We start from the raw sequence: 25,355 nt of genomic DNA on the forward strand, positions 1-25,355 counted from the left end.
ATGCAGTACACAGTTTTTTACTAGGGACAGCAGAGGATCTTGGCTGGTCCAAGTCCTAATCTGGCGGGTCATGACAGGTGATTTATCATTTTCAAACACTTCCATGACCATCAACAAGTCTGCGGGCTACGCCACCATCAACAAGTTTGCAGGCTGCGCCATTTCCACCCCCGTGGTGGGCAATGGTAGCCGACTGAGAGCATCATCACAGTTCTCGGTGCCTGTCCTGTGGCGGATGGTATAGTTATATGCTGATAGCGTGAGTGCCCACCTTTGTATGCGGGCTGAGGCATTAGTATTTATCCCCTTGTTTTCAGCGAACAGGGATGTGAGGGGCTTGTGATCGGTTTCCAGCTCAAATTTGAGGCCAAACAGGTACTGATGCATTTTCTTTACACCGAACACACACGCTAATGCCTCTTTCTCAATCATGCTGTGACAGGTTGCAACTTCCCCGCAATGTTAGCTTGTTGTAATACATACCCGACTCCGTACGACGACGCGTCACATGCTAGCACAAGTCTTTTACACGGGTTATACAATACAAGCAGCTTGTTGGAGCATAAAATGTTTCTGGCTTTCACAAAAGCAATTACTTGTTTTTTTTCCCCATACCCAGTTCTCACCTTTGCGCAATAACATATGTAGGGGCTCTAAAAGGGTGCTTAACCCCGGTAGGAAGTTACCAAAATAGTTGAGGAGTCCCAGGAACGACCGCAGCTCCGTGACGTTCTGTGGCCTATACGCGTTCCTGATAACCTCTGTCTTGGTGTCTGTGGGCCGAATGCCGTCCGCCACGATCTTTCTCCCCAAAACCTCCACTTCTGTTGCCATGAAGACGCATTTCGACCTCTTCAGCCGCAGCCCTATGCGATCCTGTCACTGGAGGACCTCCTCCAGGTTTTGTAGGTGCTCGCCGGTGTCCTGACCCATGACCAATATGTCATCCTGAAAGACCACCGTGTGTGGTACCAACTTGTGTAGGCTCTCCATGTTTCTCTGGAGGATTGCTGCAGCCGACTGAATTCCAAACGGGCATCTGTTGTAGATGAACAGTCCCTTGTGTGTGTTGACGCAGGTGAGGCCCTTCGAAGGCTCCTCTAGCTCCTGCGTCATGTAGGCCAAAGTCAGGTCAAGCTTGGTGAACGTCTTGCCTCCTGCCAGCGTCGCAAATAGGTCGTCTGCCTTAGGTAGCGGGTATTGGTCCTGTAGTGAGAAACGATTAATAGTTACTCTATAATCGGCACAAATCCTGACCGTGCCATCACTTTTGAGTACTGGAACAATCGGGCTGGCCCACTCGCTGAATTCCACTGGGGAGAAGATGCTCTCGCGTTGCAGCCTGTCCAGCTCGATTTCCACTCTCTCCCTCATCATATGAGGTACCACTCGCGCCTTGTGGTGAATGGGTCATGCCTCTGGGACCAAGTGGATCTGCACCTTCGCCCCGGAAAAGTTTCCAATGCCTGGCTCAAAAAGGGAAGGAAATTTGTTAAGAACCTGGGTACATGAGACCTCATCAACATGTGATAGCGCTCGGATGTCATCCCAGTTCCAACGGATTTTGCCCAGCCAGCTCCTTCCAAGCAGTGTGGGGCCATCGCCCAGGACAATCTAGAGTGGCAGTTCATGCACCGTGCCCTCGTAGGTGACCTTGACCATGGCACTGCCCAAGACAGTGATAAGCTCTTTGGTGTACGTTCGCAGTTTCGTGTGGATGGGGCTCAGGGCTGGTCTGAGTGCCTTGTTGCACCACAGTCTCGCAAACATTTTTTTACTCATAATGGATTGGCTAGCGCCAGTGTCCAGTTCCATGGCTACAGGTAAGCCATTTAATTTTATGTTTAACATTATAGGTGGACATTTCATCGAAAATGTGTGCACCCCGTGTACTTCAGCATCTGCCTCCTCTCTCTGAGGCTCGAAATTGCTTTGATCCACCATGGACCGATCTTCCTCGTTGGAGGTGCCCCATTGTTCCACAGCTCTTGCAAACATACTCTTTGAAGCGGCATGAATAGGTTGAATGGAAGCCTCCACAACGCCAACAAGGTGTGAATTGCCTTGCATTCATCCTTTGTTGCGGACTCTGAGTCATCTGGGTCACCTGAGGCCTGCTGGCAGTTGCAGACTCGTGGTTTCAGTCCTGTACATTTCTGCTCGCAAACACTGTTCCAGTTAATGTATGAACATTGCTAGCACTTGTGTGCTGAGAGATTTGTTTGGTGTTATCACTAGTGGACATAAACACCTGTGCTATCGCAATGGCCTGACTGAGGGTTGGTGTCTCTACAGTCAAAAGTTTTTGTAGGATGGTCTCGTGGCCAATGCCCAGTACAAAAAAGTCTCTGAGCATTTGCTCCAGGTAGCCATCAAACTCACATTGTCCTGCAAGTCGCCTTAGCTCAGCGACGTATCTCGCTACTTTCTGACCTTCAGAGCGCTGGCACATGTAGAACCGATACCTCGCCATCAGCACGCTCTCCCTCGGGTTAAGATGCTCCCAAACCAGTGTGCACAGCTCCTCTTACGACTTATCTGTGGGTTTCACCGGAGCCAGAAGATTCTTCATGAGGCTGTAGGTCGGTGCCCCGCAGACTGTGAGGAGGACCGCTCTCCTTTTTGCAGCGCTTCCTTCTCCGTCCAGCACGTTGGCTACAAAATACTGATCTAGCCGTTCGACATAGGCTTCCCAGTCCTCACCCTCCGAGAACTTCTCCAGGATGCCCACAGTTTGCTGCATCTTTGCGTTGGATTCGTATTCTTGTCGGCAGTTGTTGTGTTCCTAACACAGATGAGGCTGCACACAGGGAGGTTAAAATAACAGTGACCTCAGTCTTTAATAAGACACTCAGAGTGAGGAACAGGTCTCTCTTTCCCCTCTGTGTGTGTGTGTGTCTCTCTCTCCCCTGTTTGTGTGTGTGTCCCTCTCTCTCCCCTCTGTTTGTGTGTGTCTCTCTCTTCCCTCTGTTTGTGTGTGTCTCTCTCCCTCTGTGTGTGTGTGTGTGTCTCTCTTTCCCTCTCTGTGTGTGTGTCTCTCTCTCTCCACCTCTGTGTGTGTGTGTGTGTGTGTGGGTCTCTCTCGCTCTGTGTGTGTGTGTGTCTCTCCCCTCTGTATGTGTCTCTCTCTCCCTCTGTGTGTGTGTGTGTGTCTCTATTCCCATCTGTGTGTGTGTGTGTATGTGGGTCTCTCTCCCCTTGTGTGTGTTCGTCTCTCTACCCCTGTGTGTGTGTGTCTCTCTCTCTCTCTCACTCTCTCCCTCTGTGTGTGTCTCTCCCTCTGTGTGCGTCTCTCTCTCTCTCCCTCTGTGTGTGTCTCTCTCCCCTCTGTGTTAGTGTGTCTCTCTCTCCCCTCTGTGTGTGTGTGTGTGTCTCTCTCCCTGTGTGTGTGTGTGTCTCTCTCTCCCCCGTGTGTGTTCGTCTCTCTCTCCCTGTGTGTGTGTGTCTCTCTCACTCTCTCCCTCTGTGTGTCACTCTCTCCCTCTGTGTGTGTGTGTGTGTCCCTCTCCCTCTGTGTGTTGTGTGTGTGTATGTGTGTGTCTCTCTCCCTCTGTGTGTGTGTCTCTCTCCCCTCTATGTGTGTGTCTCTCTCCCCGATGTGTGTGTGTGCGTCTCTCCTCCCTCTGTGTTTGTGTGTCTCTCTCTCCCCTTTTGTGTGTGTGTGTGTGTCCCTCTCCCTCTGTGTGTGTGTGTCTCTCTCTCTCTTTTCTGTGTGTGTGTGTGTGTCTCTCTCTCCCCTCTGTGTGTGTTCGTCTCACTCTCCCTGTGTGTGTGTGTGTGTCTCTCCCTCTGTGTGTTGTGTGTGTGTGTGTGTGTCTCTCTCTCTCTCCCTCTGTGTGTGTGTCTCTCTCCCCTCTGTGTGTGTGTGTGATTCTCTCTCTCTTTTCTGTGTGTGTGTGTCTCTCTCCCTCTGTGTGTGTTCGTCTCACTCTCCCTGTGTGTGTGTGTGTCTCTCCCTCTGTGTGTTGTGTGTGTGTGTGTGTCTCTCTCTCTCTCCCTCTGTGTGTGTGTCTCTCTCCCCTCTGTGTGTGTGTGTGTCTCTCTCTTTTCTGTGTGTGTGTGTCTCTCTCCCCTCTGTGTGTGTGTGTGTGTGTCTCTCTCTCTCTTTTCTGTGTGTGTGTGTCTCTCTCCCTCTGTGTGTGTTCGTCTCACTCTCCCTGTGTGTGTGTGTGTGTGTGTGTGTCTCTCTCTCTTTTCTGTGTGTGTGTGTCTCTCTCCCTGTGTGTGTGTGTCTCTCTCTCCTCCCTCTGTGTGTGTGTCTCTCCTCTGTGTGTGTGTGTGTGTGTCTCTCTCCCTCTGTGTGTGTGTGTCTCTCTCTCCTCCCTCTGTGTGTGTGTCTCTCCTCTGTGTGTGTGTGTCTCTCTCCGTGTGTGTGTGTCTCTCTCTCCTCCCTCTGTGTGTGTGTCTCTCCTCTGTGTGTGTGTGTGTCTCTCCTCTGTGTGTGTGTGTCTCTCTCTCCCTCTGTGTGTGTGTCTCTCTCTCCTCCCTCTGTGTGTGTGTCTCTCCTCTGTGTGTGTGTGTGTCTCTCTCCCTCTGTGTGTGTGTCTCTCTCTCTCCTCCCTCTGTGTGTGTGTCTCTCCTCTGTGTGTGTGTGTCTCTCTCTCCCCTCTGCGTGTATGTGTGTCTCTCCCCTCTGTGTGTGTGTCTCTCTCTCCTCCCTGTGTCTCTCTCTCCTCCCCCTGTGTGTGTGTCTCTCTCTCTCCCCTCTGTGTGTGTGTGTGTGTCTCTCTCTCCTCCCTCTGTGTGTGTGTCTCTCTCTCCCCTCTGCGTGTGTGTGTGTCTCTCCCCTGTGTGTGTGTCTCTCTCTCCTCCCTCTGTGTGTGTGTCTCTCTCTCTCTGTTTGCTTGCGTACTGTGCTCTCTGTTTTTCAGTCTGTCTGTCTGCCTACCTCTCTGCTTGCCGTATCTGTCTGTGTGTCTGTATGTATCTCTTCTGCTTGTTGTGTCTCTCTCACAGTGGTTGCTGTCTGTATGTGTCCCTCTCTCTCCTTCGTTTCTCTGTGTGTGTGTCACTCTCTCTCACTGCTTGCTGTGTCTGTGTGTGTGTGTCTTTCTCACCACTTGCTGTGTCTGTGTGTGTGTGTCTCTTTCACAGCTTTCTGTGTGTTTGTCTCTCTCAGCTTGCTCTGTGTGTGTGTCTTTCTCTCACACTGCTTGCTGTGTCTGTGTGGGTGTCTCTCTCAGTGCTTGCTGTGTCTCTGTGTGTTTCTCACTTGTAAAGTCCTGTCCCCTCAGTACAGATTCACACGAGGCATGTAGTGAAGTCAAGGTCACTCTGGACCTGCACCTTTATTTCACAGCTCTGGAATGCTGCACTTGCCTGAGACCTGTCCTTATATACCTTTCTCTTGCAAGTGCACCCCTGGTGGTAAGGTATGCTGGTGGTTACAGGCCATATCTTATTACAGTCATGTATAGCATGTTAGGATACAGTTATATATAATAATGTAAGATACATGACATCACCCTCCCCCAAGGTCTTATTGTCTTTATAGGTTCAGTCTCTCAGATGGTCTACGCTCTCGCGTGGAGCGTCTGAGTTGTGGTTCAGTTGTTTGCCTTGGTGTCTGTTTTTCTTTGGGTGTGGTTGCTGGTATCTCGCCTGGGCTGTCTGTTTCGATTGGTGTGATTGTTGTTGACTCGCCTGGGCTGTCTGTTGGGATTGCCCTTTCCTCAGGTTGTTCCCTCTGTCTGTCCACCAGGTGTGGTGCGAGTTCCACATTGTAGTCTGCCTCTGGTTCCGCATTGTTGTTGGTAAATCTGCTTTTGACTTGGTCTACATGCCTCCGGCAGGTTTTGCCATTGTCTATTTCTACTACCAGTAGCCTGTTTCCTTCCTTGCCCGTTACTGTCCCTGCAAGCCATTTGGGACCCCTGCCATAGTTTAGTACAAATACTTTGTCCCCTATCTCATTCCATCTCCTCCTCGAATTTCTGTCATGGTACTCAGTCAGCTTATGGCGCTTTGCCTCAATGATTTCGTGCATGTCTGGGACGATTAATGAGAGCCTTGTTTTTAAAGTCCTTTTCATCAACAGTTGCGCGGGGGGGATCCCAGTCAGTGAGTGCGGATGAGATCTGTATGCCAGCAGCAGTCGCGACAGGCGACCCTGCAGCGTGGGACCTTGGATTTTAAGCATGCCTTGTTTAATGATTTGCACTGCTCTCTCCGCCTGGCTGTTGGAGGCCGGCTTGAACGGTGCCGTTTTGACGTGATTTATGCCGTGGTCAATTATAAAGTCTTGGAATTCTGCACTGGTGAAGCACGGACCATTGTCACTGACCACTATGTCAGGGATTCCGTGCGTTGCAAACATGGTTGCGAGGCTCTCCACAGCGGTGGAGGTTGTGCTCGAGTTTAAAATGGTGCATTCGATCCACTTTGAAAATGCATCTACAATTACGAGGAACATTTTGCCCAGGAATGGGCCCGCAAAGCCTACGTGCACCCGCGACCACGGTTTGGTAGGCCAGGGCCAGGGGCTCAGTGGAATCTCCCTGGGGGCATTGCTGAGTTGGGCACCTTCGGACGCAGAGCTCCAAGTTCGCGTCAATACCAGGCCACCAGACGTGGGATCTGGCTATGGCCTTCATGAGAACGATCCCCGGGTGTTCGCAGAGGCATGACTACTCGGCTGCCCCACATCAGGCAGTCTGCTTGTAGTGATAGCTCATGCATCCGCCTGTGAAAGGGTTTTAATTCCTCGGGGCACGCATCGCGAGCCTCTGCCCAGTCACCGGTTAGGACACATCTTTTTACTAAGGATAACGTGGGGTAGCTGGCCATCCAGGCTCTGATTTGGCGAGCCGTCATGGGCGAACCTGTGGACTCAAAGGCATTGATTGCCATGACTATCTCACAGTCCTGTTCGTTAGACCCTTCCGTGGTCGCCAGGGGTAGCCTGCTGAGCACGTCGGCGCAGTTGTCTGTGCCTGGTCTGTGCCTTATGGTATAGTCGTAGGACACCAGCATGAGTGCCCACTGTTGAATTCGCGCTGAGGCGTTGGCGTTTAATGCCTTGCTCTCGGATAGGAGGGACGTGAGGGACTTGTGGTCAGTTTCCAATGCAAACTTGGCCCCGAAAAGGTATTGGGGCATCTTTTTGACACCGTACACGCACGCGAGCGCCTCCTTCTCTACCATTCCGTACCCGCGCTCCGCCCGCGAAAGTGACCTGGAGGCATAAGCTATGGGTTGTAATTTGCCCGCACTATTGACATGTTGCAAAACGCACCCAACCCCATATGCTGACGCATCGCATGTGAGAACTAGCTTTTTACTTGGGTCAAAGAAAGTCAAAACACTGTTGGAACACAGAAGGTTGTGTGCCTTATTGAAGGCGCGGTCCTGGGCGTCCCCCCAAAACCAATCGCACCTCTTCCTGAGTAGCATGTGGAAAGGCTCCAGCAGCGTGCTTAAGTTCTGCATAAAGTTCCCAAAGTAATTGAGTAGCCCGAGAAAGGCGCGCAGTTCTGAGACATTCCGGGGCCTGGGTGCCAGGCGAATTGCTTCTGTTTTGGACTCTGTTGGGCGGATTTCATCAGCGGCAATCCTTCTGCCCAAAAATTCAACCTCGGGTGCGAGAAACAGGCACTTGGATTTCTTGACTCGTAGGCCTACCCGATCCAACCGCTTTAGTACTTCCTCCAAATTACGGAGATGGGAGTCGGTGTCCCTGCCCGTGATAAGTATGTCGTCTTGAAATACAACCGTCCCCGGGTTGGACTTGAACAGACTCTCCCTGTTGCGCTGGAATATGGCAGCTGCCGACCTGATGCCGAATGGGCATCGATTGTACATGAAAAGGCCTCGATGTGTGTTGATGGTGGTGAGTAGCTTGGATTCCTCGGTCAATTCTTGCATCATATACGCAGATGTGAGGTCTAATTTTGAGAAAAGTTTACCTCCAGCCAATGTGGCAAATAAGTCCTCCGCTCTGGGCAGCAGGTACTGGTCCTGTCGGGAGACTCTGTTTATGGTAGATTTGTAGTCCCCACAGATTCGTACGGATCCATCAGGCTTCATGACTGGGACGATGGGACTTGCCCAGTCGCTAAATTCCACAGGTGATATAATGCCTTCCCGCAGAAGCCTGTCTAGTTCATGTTCAATCTTATTCCTCATCACATAGGGTACAGCTCTGGCCTTGTGATGGACCGGTCTAGCATCCTGCGTGATATAGATTTTGACTTTGGCCCCTTTGAAAGTGCCCACACCTGGCTGAAAGAGATGTTCAAATCACTTTATAACTGTTGAGCAGGAGGTCCGTTCCTCTAATGACATGGCATGGACATCATCCCATTTCCAGTTTAGTTTTACCAGCCAACCTCTCCCCAGCAGTGCTGGGGGGTCTCCGGGGACAATCCACAGGGGAAGTCGGTTCACTGTCCCTTTGTGTGTGACAGAGAGCATGGCGCTGCCGAGGACTGGTACGATTTCTTTGGTATAGGTCCTTAATTTGGTGTCGACCCTTGTGAGTTTTGGTCTGTCTCTTTTATGCGGCCACAGTTGTTCAAATTGTTGAGCGCCCATGAGAGATTGACTCGCTCCCGTATCCAGCTCCATGTTGACAGATATCCTGTTGAGTAGAACCCTCATCATTATAGGAGGCGTCCTGTTGTAGGAGCAGCGACCATTGATCGTGTTGACCCGCTGTACATCGGTGTCCCGGGTACTGTCCCCACCATCCTCTGGTCCGCTTTCCGACCCATCCGATTCGTATACCAGCCGAGCTGCCATTTGTTTGCACATGCGGGCCAAATGCCCTGTATATTCACAATTTCTGCAAACAGCCTGCTGAAATCAACATCCCCTTGACGAGTGCCCACCCCCACACCTCCAGCACAGACCTGTTCCATTGTTCAAAGTGTTCCCAAAGAATGAGCTGCGTCTGGCTGATCTCTCTTGAGCTTCTTTCAGTTTGTAGTTGATTGCTCGCATTGTGGGTTGATGAGGTGTGAACGGCCGTTCCTGTGGCCCTTGATGGCTTCTGCCTGCTGTCGAGAGCCTGTTCTCCCAGTTTTGTCTGTGTGTGGGGGTAGCAGCTTGTTTAGTGCTGTGAACTTCTTGTTCCAATATTTCGTTAGTTGTCGTACCTGCATTGTAAATCAACCTCGTTTCTTCTTCCCCTACCAAGAATGTCTGTGCAACCAGTGCTGCTGCCTCTAAGGTCAGGTTCTTGGTCTCTATGAGCTTTTGGAATATGCCTGCGTGGCTTATTCCTTCAATGAAAAAGTCTCTCAGCATTTCTCTCCTCAGTTCATCGGAGAACTCACATAAACTAGCCAACCTCCGAAGTTCCGCCACGAAGTCGGGTATGCTCTGGCCCACACAGCGTCTGTAGTTGTAGAACCTGTGTCTGGCCATGTGTAGGCTGCTCGCTGGCTTTAAGTGGTCTCTTACCAGTGTGCTCAATTCTTCAAACGACTTGCTTGCTGGTTTCTCGGGTGCCAACAGATCCTTCATTAAAGCGTATGTTTTCGAGCCACAGCTGGTCATGAGATGAGCTCTTCTCTTGTCTGCCTTATCGTCGCCTAACCAGTCTTTGGTTACAAAGCTTTGCTGGAGCCTTTCTATAAAGTCCTCCCAATTGTTTCCCGCATTGTACTTTTCATCTGATCCGTTGTTCACCATTCTGTGCATTCTGTAATCCCGTAACTCGTCGCCACTGTAAAGTCCTGTCCCCTCAGTACAGATTCACACGAGGCATGTAGTGAAGTCAAGGTTTCTCTGGACCTGCACCTTTATTTCACAGCTCTGGAATGCTGCACTTGCCTGAGACCTGTCCTTATATACCTGTCTCTTGCAAGTGCACCCCTGGTGGTAAGGTATGCTGGTGGTTACAGGTCATTTCTTATTACAGTCATGTATAGCATGTTAGGATAGTTATATATAATAATGTAAGATACATGACATCTCTCTCACCGCTTCCTGTGTCTGTGTGCGTGTCTCTCTCACTGCTTGCTGTGCCTGCGTGTATCTCTCAGTGCTTGCTGTGTGTGTGTGTCTCTCTCACTGCTTGCTGTGTCTGTGTGTGTGTCTCTCTCACTGCTTGCTGTGTCTGTGTGTGTGTCTCTCTTACTGCTTGCTGTGTCTGTGTGTGTGTCTCTCTCAGTGCTTGCTGTGTCTGTGTGTGTGTCTCTCTCAGTGCTTGCTGTGTGTGTGCCTCTCACTCACCTCTTGCCGTGTCTGTGTCTCTCGCACTCACTGCTTGCTGTCTTATTCTTTCTCCAGTGTTTACATTTTTGTTCCTATCCTTTAAAACAGCAATGCCACTGAGATTACCAGAATTAATGCTCTTCAGAAAGATCGAAGGATGAAGAAAAGGACACAGGGGATGAGTCATATGGTTCTCATTGTCCAGTCAGCCATGAAGTGTAGTTCTAGTGATGCACTTATGTCAGAAAAGCCATTTTAACAGGGGCCCTTTTTGCTTTCATATGAGACATTAAATCAAGGCTCCGTTTGCCCTCTCTGGTAGATGTAAAAGATCCCATCGTACTAATTCGCAAAAGAGCAGGAGCGTTCTCCCAATGTTTCTCCCGCATCCAACAACAATTTTCAATTACATAGTGCCTTTAGCCTAGTAAAATGTCCCAAGGCGTTTCACAGGAGTGTAATCAGATTAAATTTGACACTGAGCCACAGAAGGAGACATTAGGACAGGTGACCAAGCGGTAGACCAAGCCAAAGAGGTAGGTTTTTAGCAGCATTTTAAAAGAGAGGTCGAGAGACGGAGAGGTTTAGGGAGAGAATTCCAGAGCTCAATCAATACCACTAAAGCAGCTTCAGTTTACACAGAATTACATAGAATATACAGCACAGGAACAGGCCATTCAGCCCAACCAGTCCATGCCGGCATTTATGCTCCACTCAAGCCTCCTCCCATCCTTTCTCCTCTAACTCCATCATTCAAACCCTCTGTTCCCTTCTCCCTCATAGAGCTTATCTAGCTTCCCCTTAAATGCATCGATAATATTTGCTTCACCCACTCCCTGTGGTAGCGAGTTCCACATTCTCATCACTCTCTGGGTGAAGACGTTTCTTCTGAATTCCCTATTTGATTCCTTTGGTGACTATCTTATATTGATGGCCTCTATATAGTTTTGCTGCTCCCCACAAGTGGAAGCATTCTCTCTATCAAATCCTTTCATAATTTAAAAGACCTCTATTAGGTCGCCTCTCAACCTTTTCAAGAGAAAAGGACCCAGCTTGTTCATCCTTTCCTGGTAGGTATAATCCCACAGTTCTGGTATCATACTTTTAAATCTTTTTTGCACCCTCTCCAGAGTCTCTATATCCTTTTTATAACATGGTACCCTGAGGGTATCTCACTGCTGATTGTGGGATCTTTCTGCTGCGTTTCCTATATTGCAACAGTGACTACACTTCATTAGCTGTGAAGCACTTTGGGACTTCCTGAGACCATGAAAGGTGCTATATAAATGCACGTTCTTTCTTTCCTGTTACCACAGCAACAGTCAGTACCTGCAGGAGAGGCGAGCAGTAAACTGAGCGGGAGGGGATAAAACCTCACAAAATATTTGTTTTAATGCAAAACTTGAGTCCGACCTTTGCAGAATGTCGAGCTCGGAAGAGGACATACATTTTCTTTTTGTTCCACTTTGCCTGAATAGCTGATAATACAAATCTGTTTGTTGCTAATACATTCAGCGGGATGAACAGGTTGACAGACCAAGAGCAGAAGGTGGGCATCAAATCACGCAGCCAGCACTCGCTAAAACCAATCTGCCTCGGGCCTGGTGCCAGTCAGGAGCATCAAGCTGTGCTGGGATTGTGCTGTTGGATTAAGGTTGATGGGCGTTCTGTCACCGTGCTCTTCCCGGTGTACTGCCAGGGCTTGCAATCCTGATAATCCCCTGTGACAGGTGGCTGATTTTTAATTCTTTTTGACCTGCCATGCCAAGATATTCATCCAAAATAAAAACTAAACATTCTGGAAATACTCAGCAGGTCAGGCAGCATCTGTGGAGAGAGAAGCAGAAATAACATTGCAGGTCTGTGACCTTTCATCTGAACTGGAAAAAGTTTGAGATGTAACAGGTTTTAAGCAAATGCAGAGGCTGGGAAAGGTGGGGGGAGGGGAGGAAAGGACAAAAGGGATGGTTTGTGATTGTGGAAGGCAGGACAGATTAAATGACAAAAGGGATGACAGGGCAAGGCAAAGGGGATGGTAATGGGAGATAAAGAAAAGTTGGGCCTAGAGGAGCTGTAAGTGACAATAGAATCATTACTAGCAGCTGCTATCGGATAAAATGGGAGCGGTGGTCATGATCTGAAATTGTTGAACTCGATGTTGAGAGTCCGTGTCATGTATGTACATGCTGTTTGTAGCCACCAGATGGTGTCATTGTTGGAGGCCACTGAGCAGCACGCACATGGTGCTGTTCTGGTATAAAAGGCCAGCCATTTTGTGAGTCAGGCACTTTGGGCCGTAATAAAGCAGAGCCAAGGTTGTATCTTGTTCAGTTAAACAGTACTCAGTTTGTACATTTATTGCATACATAACAGTCCGGAAGGCTGTAACGTGCCTAATCGAAAGATGACATGCTGTTCCTTGAGCTTCCATTCAGCTTCATTAGAACAGTGGAGGAGGTCAGAGTGGGAGTGGGAATTGAATTGACAATCTGCGTTTAGTCTCCCCAATGTAGAAGAGACCGCATCGTGAGCAGCAAATACAGTACAGGTGCAGCGCGTAAAATCCGGAACCCTTGGGACTGAGGCCGTTCCGGATTCCGGGCTTTTCCGGACTTTTGATTTGCTTTCTGACGTCACGAATCCGAAAACATCCGAGCCCAGGTTCGGGTATTTCCGGTTTTCGGAACGTCAGAAAGGTGGTGGGGGGGTGGGTACCTGCCGAGGAGTTATTCGGGCCGTCCGGAGCCCGCCAAGGAGGTGTTCGGGCAGGCCGGCGAGGGGGCCCCGAGGTACGGGCAGCAGCGGCGAGGCGAGCGACAGCGAGGCGAGGCCCGAGGTCGGCAGAGTCGTCGGGTCGGGATTCTGGAACATTTTATGGATTCCGGACGAGCCTGCCACCGATCGTTCTGGAGTCTGGATTCCGGAACATTCTGGATTCCGGATTCTCGACGCTGCACCTGTATATCAAATTGAAAGAATTACAAGTAAATCGCTGTTTCACCTGGAGAGAGTGTTTGGGGCCCTGGATGTTGGGAAGGGAGGAGACAAAATATTTATCCAGTTCTGTTCCTTGCACTGTTATTTCTCTCCCCTTCTTGACTAGCTGCTGCTGGTCAAGATTCACCCTACCTCCGTAACATTGCCCGTCTCTGCCCCTGCCTCAGCTCATCTGCTGCTGAAACCCTCATCCATTCCTGTCTTACCTCTAGACTTGACTACTCCAACGCATTCCTGGCTGGCCTCCCACATTCTACCCTACGTAAACTAGAGGCGATCCAAAACTTGGCAGCCCATGTCCTTTCTTGCACCATGTCCCACTCACCCATCACCCCTGTACTTGCTGACCTACAATGGCTCCTGGTTAAGCAATGCCTCGATTTCAAAATTCTTATCCTTGTTATGTATGCAAACTATAGTCATACTCTCTGTGTAGTCACTGTATAGTTGCATAAAATGGAGACCTGTTTCCTGATGTACTATCAATAAGGTTTACACTGTGTATATACTATGTTGGCACCACTAGAGGGTGCAACTGGTGGAGACTGGGGTTTCCTGCCCCTGTGGCAGAGGCTGTCCACCAGAGGGCACTGCGGTGGGAGACCTGAAGGTCACCTGCATAGGTGTGCAGGGCCCAGCATTAAAGGCTGCCCACCATGCTTGTGCCTCACTCTGGAGTTACAAATAAAGGACCAAGGTCACTACAGTTTGAGTACAACACATTGCCTCATGGAGTCATTCATAAGTACATTACAGATGTAACAACTGGCAACGAGAATACGGACTTTCATGCGATTATGGCTACCTTTGGCACACTCAAAAACTTCGCAGAGGGTGATTATTGGGATGCCTTCACAGAAAGGCTCGAGCAATATTTTGTGGTAAACGACCTGACAGGGGAGACGGACACATTGGCGGAGAAGCGCAAGGCTATACTGCTGACCAGTTGTGGGCCCGAGGTCTACCGCCTTGTCAGGGACTTGCTGGCGCCCACGAAGGCCAAGGATAAGACATATGATGAGTTGACTGAACTAATTCGCTACCAACTAAAACCAAAACAGAGCATCCTCACGGCCAGGCACAGATTCTACACTCACCGCAGACCTGAAGGCCAGGAGATTGCAAAATATGCTACTGACCTCAGGAGACTTGCGGCGCCATGTGATTTCAGCATGCACCTCAACAAAGCATTGCGAGACATCTTCATTATGGGAATTGGCCACGAGGGCCTCCTTCACAAGTTATTATCTGCCGACACCACAGTCAACCTGCAGAAGGCCATCAGCATCAGTCAAGTGTTCATGACCTCGACCTGCAGCACCAAGCAAATTATTCATCCTGTGGACTCAAACCCGGCAAGTACTGTACACAGAATGGTGCCTTTCACAGGCAAGACTGCAGAACGTGGCTCTGCCCAGGGCAGAGAGCACAGGCCTCAGGGTTCCAGAACTCAAGAGTCCACCGAGGGGTGCTAATCGAGTAGCACCATGCTGGCGTTGTGGAGGAAACCATAGGGCTCACCAGTGTCGGTTTGCTGAGTACATGTGCAAAGCCTGTAACATGAAGGACCACCTCCAGCGTATGTGTAAAAGAAATACGACTCATCGTCTAGCAGAGGAGTCGGTAGATGACTTTGAATCCAGCGGAGAGTATGATGATTGGCCAGAGAGGCAGCTCAGCCCCAAGAAGAAGTGTATGGAATGTATACCTGCACCACCGATTGTCCTCCAACGAAGATGGAAGTCGAGATAAACGGCGTTCCAGTCTTCATGGAAGTGAACATGGGAGCGAGCTAGTCAGTGATGAGCCAGGATGCCTTTGAAAAGCTATGGAACGAAATACGACCCGAGCTGGTTCCAGTACAGGAAAAGTTGCGCACCTACACCAAGGAGCTGATCCCAGTACTTGGTAGTGCAGATGTAAGTGTAATCCATAATGGTGTGGTGCACAAGTTACCTCTGTGGATTGTTGCAGGTGATGGTCTACGCTACTCGGTGACGCTACTCGGAAGAAGGTGGATGGGGAAGATCCAGTGGAAATGGGAAGACCTCTTCACTCCAGCAATCGATGTCCCCCGTGCTCAGAGGCAGAGCAAAACCTCACCTTCGCTTGGGCCAGGCACCAGAGAACAGACCATCGCAGTACCTGAGGCACAGACCATCTATCATGACTGCGTGGCAACGATCCAACCGGAACGACCTAAAAGTACCTTCCCGGCTCCTGGGGAGGAAGATCGAATTCACAGGCACTCTTCCAGCTTTTGTGGCAGAATCACGGGAGAGAAGGATCAAGGCAGTCGACCACGAGGACAGAGGCAAGATGATGTTCCTGCTGCAGCGAGGTGCAGCGTGGCTGAAAAAAAAGATGGCCACGGCCCTATCACGTGGTGCGATGCTGAGGGACCAACACATGGTCTCTAACAAAGGATTTGATTGGGGTAAAGCCAGCAGGGTTCTCTTAAAGGAGACTTGCAACCAACTGAACTTAAAGAGACATTGTATGCATGGCAATGTTACAAACCAATTAAGATTGTGAACAAAATATTGTCTCGAGATGTCAGTACCAGTCCTAATGTAAAGAACAAAATGTTGTTGCGAGATGTCGGGAACAGAGTGTCCCCAAAAGTAGCAAGCGAGCGAATTTGGGAGGGTAAAGGCGCTGATCCTGATGCCTTGCCCCAGGTGTTCCCACAAGTTATAGGCCAGCGACCTCAGGAGGGTGAAGGCACGAATCCTGATTCCCTGCCCCAGGTCTATCCCACGCTGCAGGCACCCGATGGCACTATTCGCCACAAACCCGGAAACAAAAATGGTGCCAATACGCGGAATCGGCCGCCGTTGCCCACTACCTGGGTGTAGACGGCGCAGCTCCCAGATCCAGTCGCTACCTCGGCCATGTCTGGGAGCGAAAGGTCAGAACCAACGAGTTTCCCAAATGGGACCTGGAACAGCAGGCAGAAGATTCTGCAACCCTCAAAGGAGGACAGGGAGGCCACACACATCTGTGGCTCTGCCCACCACTAGGCAACGGCAAAGGTCCTGAATCCTGGCTAGGTGAGGGAGCCAAGCCCACCCCGCTAGCAGGGGGCATAGCACCACTATCAGACGACTAGGACCTCGTCCGGTTGCTTTGGAATCTGCGTCCTCGCATACCTGTACTGCTACCTCAATACTTACCATGGCTGAACCATGAATGTAATCTACCCAATCCTGGCGCACGACTGCAAAACGTAACGAATGTAAGTCACTGAACCAAGGTATCACAATACAAACTGTAACTTCCTTTCTTTGTACTTGCACTGTATCTAATCCTGTATGTTAATGTAATGGGTCTGCTGCATGATCTCGCTGTGGGGGGGAGGGGAAATGGATGTATGTAGCCATGGACACACACATGGATCACACCCAGAACCCACTGGAACTTCCACTGCATCATCGAACCATCCAAACTGGTAACCACTACCCAACGTTGTGGCAAAAGGACTTGGGGGTTAACAGGGAGAGAGCCAAGTCAAAGCACAGCCAAGGTACAAGGGCTATTGGCACTTAAGTCTGGGGAGAGCTAAGCCAGAGCACATAGTGCAAAGGTAATTGGCACAAAGGACTTGGGGGAGAGTGATGTTCTATATGCAGACTATAGTTATACTCTCTGTGTAGTCACTGTATAGTTGCATAAGATGGAGACTTGTTACCTGATGTACCGTCAATAAGGTTTACACTGTGTGTGTATATACTATGCTGGCACCACTAGAGGGTGCAACTGGTGGAGACGGGGGTTTCCTGCCCCTATGGCAGAGGCTGTCCACCAGAGGGCACTGCGGTGGGAGACCTGAGGGTCACCTGCATAGGTGTGCAGGACCCAGTATAAAATGCTGCCCACCTTGCTTGTGCCTCATTCTGGAGTTACAAATAAAGGACCAAGGTCACTCCAGTTTGAGTACAACACATTGCCTCATGGAGTCATTCATAAGTACATTACAGACATAACACTTGTTTTCAAATCCCTCCATGGCCTCGCCTCTGCCTATCTCCTCCAGCCCCACAATCCCTCAAGATATCTGCGCTCCTCAAATTCTGCCCTCTTGACCATCCCTGATTATTCCTCAACCATTGGTGGCCGTGCCTTCAGCTGCCTAGGCCCCAAGCTCTGGAACTCCCTCCCTAAACCTCTCCGCCTCTCGACCTTTCTTTCCTCCTTTAAGACGCTCCTTAAAACCTACCTCTTAGACCAAGCTTTTGGTCACCTGCGCTACTATCTTCTTATGTGGCTTGGTGTTAAATGTATTTGTTTTGTCTTATCACACTCCTGTGAAGCGCCATGGGACATTTTACTATTTAAAGGCGCTATATAAATACAGGTTGTTGTTGTTGTTCTAAAGATCAGGTTTTCCAACTCTGTTTGTCTTATTGGAGACAAGTTAGACACTGCTCCCAATGTGTTCCACTGCCAAGTCTCGTTCCCTCTGTCAGCAGTTCGAGACTCGAGGTGCTCAGCGCCCTCCCGGATGCTCTTCCTCCAATTTGGGCGGTCTTGGGCCAGGGATTCCTAGGTGCCGTTGGGGATGTTGAACTTTATCAAGGATGCTCTGAGGGTGTCCTCTGCCCACCTGGGGCTCGCTCGCCGTGTAGCAGTTCCGAGTAGAGCGCTTGCTTAGGGAGTCTCGTGTTGGGCATGCGGACAACACCTTGCATTTATATAGCGGCTTTAACATAGTAAAACATCCCAAAGCGCTTCATAGGAACATTGTCAAATTTTGTATGGTAATGAGCCTCATAAGGAGTTATTACCAAAAGATTGGTCAACGAGGTAGATTTTAAGGAGTGTCTTAAAGAAGGAGAAAGAGCTGGAGAGGTTTAGGGAGGGAATTCCAGAAATGAGGGCCGAGGCAGCTGAAGATAATGGTGGAGTGATTAAAATCGGGGATGCACAAGAGGCCTGAATAGGAGGAGCGCAGAGATCTCGGAGGGTTGTCGGCAATGAACCCTATCATTTGTTTGGGGCCACCCAGCACCTTTAGCAGGCTGCACAGCCCGTTCAAAATTTCGTGCCCGCACATTTTTTTTTCAATTTAACAGCTGGCTCACCCACTGCCCGGGACCTCCAGAGCACTGTGCAGCCATACAGCTTAAAGGGGACATTGGTTGTGGGGCTGGAGAAGGTTGCAGAGATAGGGAGGGGCGAGGCCAGGGAGGGATTTGAAAACAGGGATGAGAATTTTAAAATCGAGGAATTGCGGATCAGGAGCCAATGTGGGTCAGCGAACACAGGGGTGATCAGTTGAATTAGAGCACCTACCTAAAGTGGTTGACGGGGTCAAGGAATGATTGGTTTTACCCCTCCTTCTGGAGCATCCCGGGATGAATATAGTGTGCAAACAGAAGTTGATGCTCTTGTTGTCACGGCTGCAAACACAAGGGACCATTTCAATTGGTTAGATTAGGCCATCTGATTCTTGGCTATTAGAGGATTACTCATTGCTTTTCGTGCGTGGGTGAAGACAAGGCTGCCCATTCATCGCCATCTTTTCCTCTGACTCATATCGTGATTCAGTTCCCCTCCCTGGCCCAGGAGCTCTGATGCTAACACAGTCATACGTTGAGCTAACTCAACACAGACTGCCTGGCATCGGCAGTTCCCCTTGTAGGTTAGCTGACGCGAGCTGCTCTAGCAACACTGAGAAACACTGCGGGTCTGGGCTGTTGCTCATTACACTTTTCTTCAGACACTGATGCAGACTTTACGGAAACAGGAAGTGGCGTGTTTGGGATTTCCATAAACAAAACCAACTGTGGAACTGAGCTGAGGGAACAGAACCTGAAAACTGCCACTGGGATTGAGATGAACCAGGTATAGAAGCGGAAGGGGTGATACTCGGTGACTATGAAAGAAAAGACCGAGGGGTGACCTGATGGAGGTCTTCAAGATTATGAAAGAGTCTGATAGGGTAGCCATAGAGAAGATATTTCCACTTGCAGGCGAGACCAGAGCTAGGGGCCATAAATATAAGATAGTCACTAATAAATCCAATGGGAATTCAGGAGATACTTAATCACCTCGAGAGTGGGTAGAGTGTGGAACCTCCTACCACACGGAGTAGTGGAGGCAAATAGCATTGTGCATTCAAGGGGAAGCTAGATAAACACATGAAGGAGAAAGAAATAGAAGGATATGTTGATGGTTAGATGAAGAGGGGTTGGAGGAGACTCCTGTGGACCATAAACAATGGCATAGACCTGTTGGGTTGAATGGCCTGTTTCTGTGCTGTAAATACTTTGTACACTTTCCAAATTGCAAAGTATTGCAATCAAGATATAGGGAGGACAATGTATAGCTGTTCAGGAAAGGAGAGTAATGCAAATGTGACTAAAAGGTTTTGCCGATAGGTTGGAGATGTTGCAAGATGGTATGTGTTATGGAGTGTCTTGAGATCAAGGAAGGAGAATAAGGTTTTGAACGATGCAAGGATGATAAGACTGTCTTTGGGCAATTAGATTTACTGGAGCTGAAATTCACCGTCCCCGTAGGGCCGGCTACTGCCGAGTTTGGGCGGGCGACCGATAAAATCAGTTGGATGATTTTCCCTCCCCGAGCCATATTCAGCTCGGGGGGGGACTTGAGCGGTGTGCACTTCCGCCGGAAACGGCGCGGTGGAGCCGCTGTAAAGGAAACATTCCAGCGGAGAGCTCTGCAGCGTGCGGGCTGCTGGAAAGCCACCAGGACCGGGATTTCCAGCTGCAAAAAGGTAGGCCTTTTCCCAGCGGTGCCCCCGCGAGGTATTCGATTCGGTGCTCGAACGGGACACCGCTGGAGTGTTGCCGCAATCGGGGCCCTTTGGTAGGGAAATTGTTTTATTAATTTTAGTATTTTTATTTAAGATTACAGCATCCACTGTTTTTATTTTTTAATAGTTTGATTAATTGTTTTGGCTCCATTCAACCTGCTGAGTGCGGCTCAGAGGTTTGCACATACTTTTGTACAACTTTCAGGTCTGACTCTTTCGTGGAGTCCTGTGGGCTGCAGAGACCTGCTTGGGAGGGTTCACCCTGAGGATGGGAGGCGTGTTGGGAGGGCGACACCTGGTACACCTGCTCAGAAGCAGGGTGGCACGCAGGAGAAGGCGTCGCCGTCAGCACTGTGCAGACAGGCAGCGGGCAAGGGAACGCAGCAGCCATGATTCGTTCATTCTGCACCAGACCAGTGTGCCCGCCGCCTTCACCGGCCCGAATCAGGATTGCGGTTGGCTGCTTGGGGGACAAGGGATATCCCCTGTCCACTTGGCTGCTCACTCCTCTGCGGAACCCCAGGACAGCGCCACAGCATGCATACAATGACGCTCATTGTGCCACCAGGTGCATTATCGAGCAGTGCATAGGCATCTTTAAGCAGGGGTTCCGGTGCCTGGACCACTCTCCTCAACGGGTCTCCATCATCGTCGTGGTCTGCTGCATGCTGCCAAACCTGGCCATCATGAGGGGACAGCCACTGGACGAGCCAGCAGTACCACCTAAGGAGGAGGAGGAGGATCCCTGTCACCCCAGAGTTAGGAAGCGTCGACCCATCGCCACCCTGGAAGGGCCGGGTGCAGACTGGCCAGCTCCTGGGAGGGCGCGCCCTCACATATATGGAGGTGCCTGACACCTCCCCTGCAATCTCCCTCCATGCATTATGCACTGGTTGTCAGCCAGGTCTCCCCACGTCAGGAAACGATAGTCATCTTCTGTCCTCCACACCGTCCATCAGTGTCTCCAGCTCCATATCAGTGAACCTGTTGGCTCTCCTTGCACCTCTTACACCAGCCATCCTTCCAACCTTCTTCCCCCCTCAGGGCCTTGCTGCAAACCCTGCAGCTGGCTCATTAGAAACCCTTACCTGCGTGCCGAATTTCTCAGTGGTGATGACGCTCAAATTAAGACAGCCACACCGCTGAAAAATCCACGTTTGAAAGGGTTAATTAGCGCTGGAACCCATTTGTTCACTTTTGGAGCAGAATATGGGGTGGCCCAGCCACGAAAATCTTTTAGCGCTAATGGCCACAAAAAAGGTGGGGGGAGCACCAGCTTTCCAGCGGTACTGAATTTCGGGCCCACTGTATCGACAGTCAGTGAACGTATAGCAGATCTGCCCGTGATAGGTTGGAGGGCACACTTGTTTATAAGGCAAGGGATGCTCCACTAGTGATGCACAATGTACTACTGTACTATTGAAGTGGGGCTACATGCATGCAGGCTAGTCCCTTTAAAGCCACAGGGTTTAATTGCTATTAGTAGGGATATCCTCAGGGTCACTTTGAGGGCAATCGTTGCCTTTCATTCTCCAATTCTGACATTTTGAGCATCCCTGATTTTAATTGCTCCACCATTGGTGGCTGTGCTTTCAGCTGCCTTGGTCTTAAGCTCTGGCATTCACTCCCGAGACCGCTCTGTCTCTCTACCTCTCACACCTCCTTTAAGATGCTCCTTAAAATCTACCTCTTTGACCAAGCATTTGGTCATCTGTCCTGGTATATCTTTATGTGGCTCGGTGTCAAATTTTGTTTGATAACACTCCTGTGAAAGCCTTGGGGCATTTTGCTTCATTAAAGGTGCTATATAAGTGCAAGTTGTTTTTGTTCTTTTGTTATACCTTGGGTTATGATTGGACAATTCTGATATTTTATACGGAGTATGACACCTGAAGTGTGACATATAGAATATGACGGACATGTCTTCAAACTTTTATGTACTAGTGGATCTCCCATGCCACTGCTCATTTATGAGGCAGAGGTTACAGAGTATTTTTTAGCAACAGGAGTACCTGACCATGTAGCGCACAATGTATTATCAGGGCCATTAGTTTACGGTGACTGAATAAGGCAAATTCTACATTATTACACGGTAATCTGGGACTTTTACTAGTGTTTTTCAAAATCGAATTCTGAAACGCCGTCCATTATTATGTGAAAACTTCCTTGGATTTATAAAGGTTTAGCATAACCTCTTTATTATAAAGTGCTCGGAGACACCCTTCTCAGGTGAGGACAGTGTTGCTAACATGAAGGCTTCCAGTTCATTTTCATCACCAGGAGTGATAGCATCATAAATCGACTAATGATCTTGCCCCTTCCCTCCCCTTCCCTCATCCTGCCCTCCCCTTCCCTCATCCTGACCCTCCCCTTTCCCCATCCTGACCCTCCCCTTTCCACATCCTGCCCCTCCGCTTCCCTTTCCCTCATCCTGACCCTCCCCATCCCCATCCTGACCCTCCGCTCACCCCGCCCCACCCCTCATTCTGCCCCTCATCCTGCCCCGCCCCTCCCCTCATTCTGCCCCACCCCTTCGCTTCCTTCACCTTGCCCCTTCCCTGCTTTTGCGACCCTGCCCCCAGCTGGTATTTTCAATTCGGGAGAGTGTCAGTCTTCAGATGATGAACCCTTCAAGGAAAGCAGCCATGCCCTAAATTGGGAGACAATTTTAATAAAAACAAAAGAAAACTGTGGCTTAGGGTTTGTGTTTACATTGTAGAGTATGGCTTCAATCCCCAAATTAACTCCTATTTTATGCACTGAATGGAGTGTAATTTAATCACAGTTCCTTTTGATTCTGAGGAGACCGAGGTCAAATTATACATCAATAACAAGAGCCATACTGACATTGTTCAATCTAGGGACCGTGGTCAAATCATTAGTTGGCTGCTAAATTTAGGGACCATGGTCAAATCATTAGTTGGCTGTTAAATTTAGTGACCATGGTTGAATCATAGAATCATAGAATCATAGAAATTTACAGCGCGGAAGGAGGCCATTTTGGCCCATCTTGTCTGCACTGGCCGACCAAGAGCTATCCAGCCTAATCCCACGCTCCAGCTCTTGATCCGTAGCCCTGTAGGTTACAACACTCCAAATGTACATCTGAGTACTGTTTAAATGTGGTGAGGGTTTCTGCCTCTACCACCCTTTCAGGCAGTGAGTTCCAGACACCCACCACCCTCTGGGTGAAGACATTTCCTCTCAAATCCCCTCTAAACCTTCTACCAATTACTTTAACCTGGTTGTTGACCTCTCTGCTAAGGGAAATAGTTCCATCCTATCCACTCTATCTAGGTCCCTCATAATTTTATACACCTCAATAAGGTCTCCCCTCAGCCTCCTCTGTTCCAAAAAAACCAAACTCAGCCTATCCACTCTTTCCTCATAGCTAAAATCCTCCAGTCCAGGCAACATCCTCGTAAATCTCCTCTGCACCCTCTCTAATGCAATCACATCTTCCCTGTAATGTGGTGACCAGAACTGCATGCAGTATGCTAGCTGTGGCCTAACTAGTGTTTTATACAGTTCAAACATAACCTCCCTGCTCTTGTATTCTATGCCTCGGCTAACAAAGGCAATTATTCCATATGCCTTCTTAACCACCTTATCTACCTGGCCTGTTTCCTTCAGGGATCTGTGGATATAAACTCCAAGGTCCCTTTGTTCCTCTGCACTTCTGTGTCCTATCATTTATTGTGTATTCCCTTGCCTTGTTAGACCTCCCCAAATGTATTACCTCACACTTCTCCGGATTGAATTCCATTTGCCACTATTCTGCCCACCTGACCAGTTCATTGATATCTTCCTGCAGTCTACAGCTTTCTTCTTCACTATCAACCACACGGCCGATTTTATCTGCAAACATCTTAATCATACCCCCTACATTCAAGTCCAAATCATTGATATATACCACAAAAAGTAAGGGACCTAGTACTGAGCCCTGTGGAACCCCACTGGAAACAGCCATCCAGTCACAAAAACACCCATCAACCATTGCCCTTTGCTTCCTGCCTCTGAGACAATTTTGGATCCAACTTGCCACTTTATCCTGGATCCTATAGGCTTTTACTTTTGTGACCAGTCTACCATGTGGGACCTTATCAAAAGCCTTGCTAAAATCCATATACACTGCATGAAATGCACTACATTTCTAGAATTGGAAGAGCCTAGGGTAGGTACTTGGATATCGGGCTGGCATGGGTTACAGAGGCAGGGGAAGAGAATCGTAAATTAGGATTTTAGAGAGAATGTGAATGCAATCCTGAGATTTTTAAGTGGTGAATCCTGGAATTTTAGGGTCTGTTAAAACGGCTGGGATCCTTGGCATTGCAAACCCGAATGAATACCCTGATGTCTGTCACACGATGTGTGTAGGCTCAGGAATAAAAATTTGGCCACTTGGGTGATGGAGCAGAGGGGCGACTGGGTATCTTTGGCCTCGCACTGAAGTGAGTCAGAGCATTCAGGAGAGGCTCAGAGAACAATGTGTGTGCGAGACTGTCTTAATGTTGCTTTTCCTTTTTCTGTCTCCACCCCCCCCCCCCCCCCCCCCACATCCCCACCAGCCGGACGATTTGATCACAATGTCTGAATCTGCTCCTCAGGACATTACGATGGACAGGCTCTCCAACACCATCACGCTCCACCGAAACAACATTGAGTCCCTGACTGGTGGCCCGAGGCCACTCCTCCTTCTCCTTCCCTGGCACGGAGCCAAGCCCCACTCCGTGGAGCGGTACCGGCAGATTTACTACCCGTACGGCTTCGACATTCTGACCGTGGAAAGCAGCATCCTGCACTTCTTGTGGCCACAGTACGGCCTGTCCTACGCCGAGCAGGTGTTGGACCTGCTCCACAGCGAGCTTTTCTCCTCCCACCCTCTCGTCATTCACGCTTTCTCCCTCGGAGGCTTCCTGTTTGTCCAAATGATTGCGAGCACGCTGAGGGACACGTCTCGTTACTCAGGCTTCAAGGCGAGGATTACGGGCCAGATCTTCGACAGCCTGGTGATAGGAAACTTGGACCTAATGGTGAAAGGTGAGGCTCACTTGCCATTACAAAAAAATATATAATGGGGGTGAGGTGGGGTGGGGGGGGGGGCGCGAGTTATGTCAGCGCAATCCAGGCAGACTGTGCCGAACCAGCAAAAACAAATCGTGTAAAATTTAAACATGGGTGAGTTATGCCAAAACCATGTGCTCTCCTGTATTATACCGCAGTCTTTTACACTGGGTGAGGATTGAGTTCGCCTGGCTAAGGCCCCACCCACAAAGCTGACCCCTGCCCCCCCCAGATCGACATTGTGACATTCCGCCGATTGCATTGGTTTGGGAAGGCTCTTCAAATTGCCCTCGTTTTCTTAGACACACTGGCACTAGTCGGCAAATTTTTTCATATCAAAAAGCATTTAACTTAC

General features: G+C 49.6%; 1 protein-coding gene and 1 long non-coding RNA gene across 6 annotated transcripts in view; one reads left to right on the forward strand and one right to left on the reverse strand.

The window, feature by feature from the left end:
* The window catches only part of LOC139277961 (transmembrane protein 53-A), a 114,343-nt gene that overhangs the window by 87,624 nt on the left and 1,364 nt on the right, over positions 1 to 25,355 (forward strand). For 3 of the 4 annotated variants that reach the window (XM_070896596.1, XM_070896597.1, XM_070896599.1), the window contains one exon: positions 24,544 to 24,976. In XM_070896596.1, the coding sequence (XP_070752697.1) occupies positions 24,544 to 24,976 (433 nt within the window). Of the gene's footprint in view, positions 1 to 18,785; positions 19,003 to 24,504; positions 24,977 to 25,355 lie in introns of those variants that run through there. The other variant, XM_070896595.1, reaches the window with a different exon arrangement.
* LOC139277960 (uncharacterized) lies at positions 11,526 to 15,514 on the reverse strand. 2 transcript variants are annotated; one of them, XR_011596187.1, is made up of 3 exons: positions 14,295 to 15,514; positions 12,874 to 13,115; positions 11,526 to 11,985 (listed from the first exon to the last, which is right to left on the reverse strand). It is a non-coding gene; the product is annotated as an uncharacterized lncRNA (long non-coding RNA). The 2 variants fall into 2 exon arrangements; XR_011596186.1 differs by having other exon boundaries at positions 11,526 to 13,115.

Source organism: Pristiophorus japonicus, chromosome 13 (assembly GCF_044704955.1).
Source record: "Pristiophorus japonicus isolate sPriJap1 chromosome 13, sPriJap1.hap1, whole genome shotgun sequence".
In the NCBI taxonomy this organism is placed as follows: Eukaryota; Metazoa; Chordata; class Chondrichthyes; family Pristiophoridae; genus Pristiophorus; species Pristiophorus japonicus.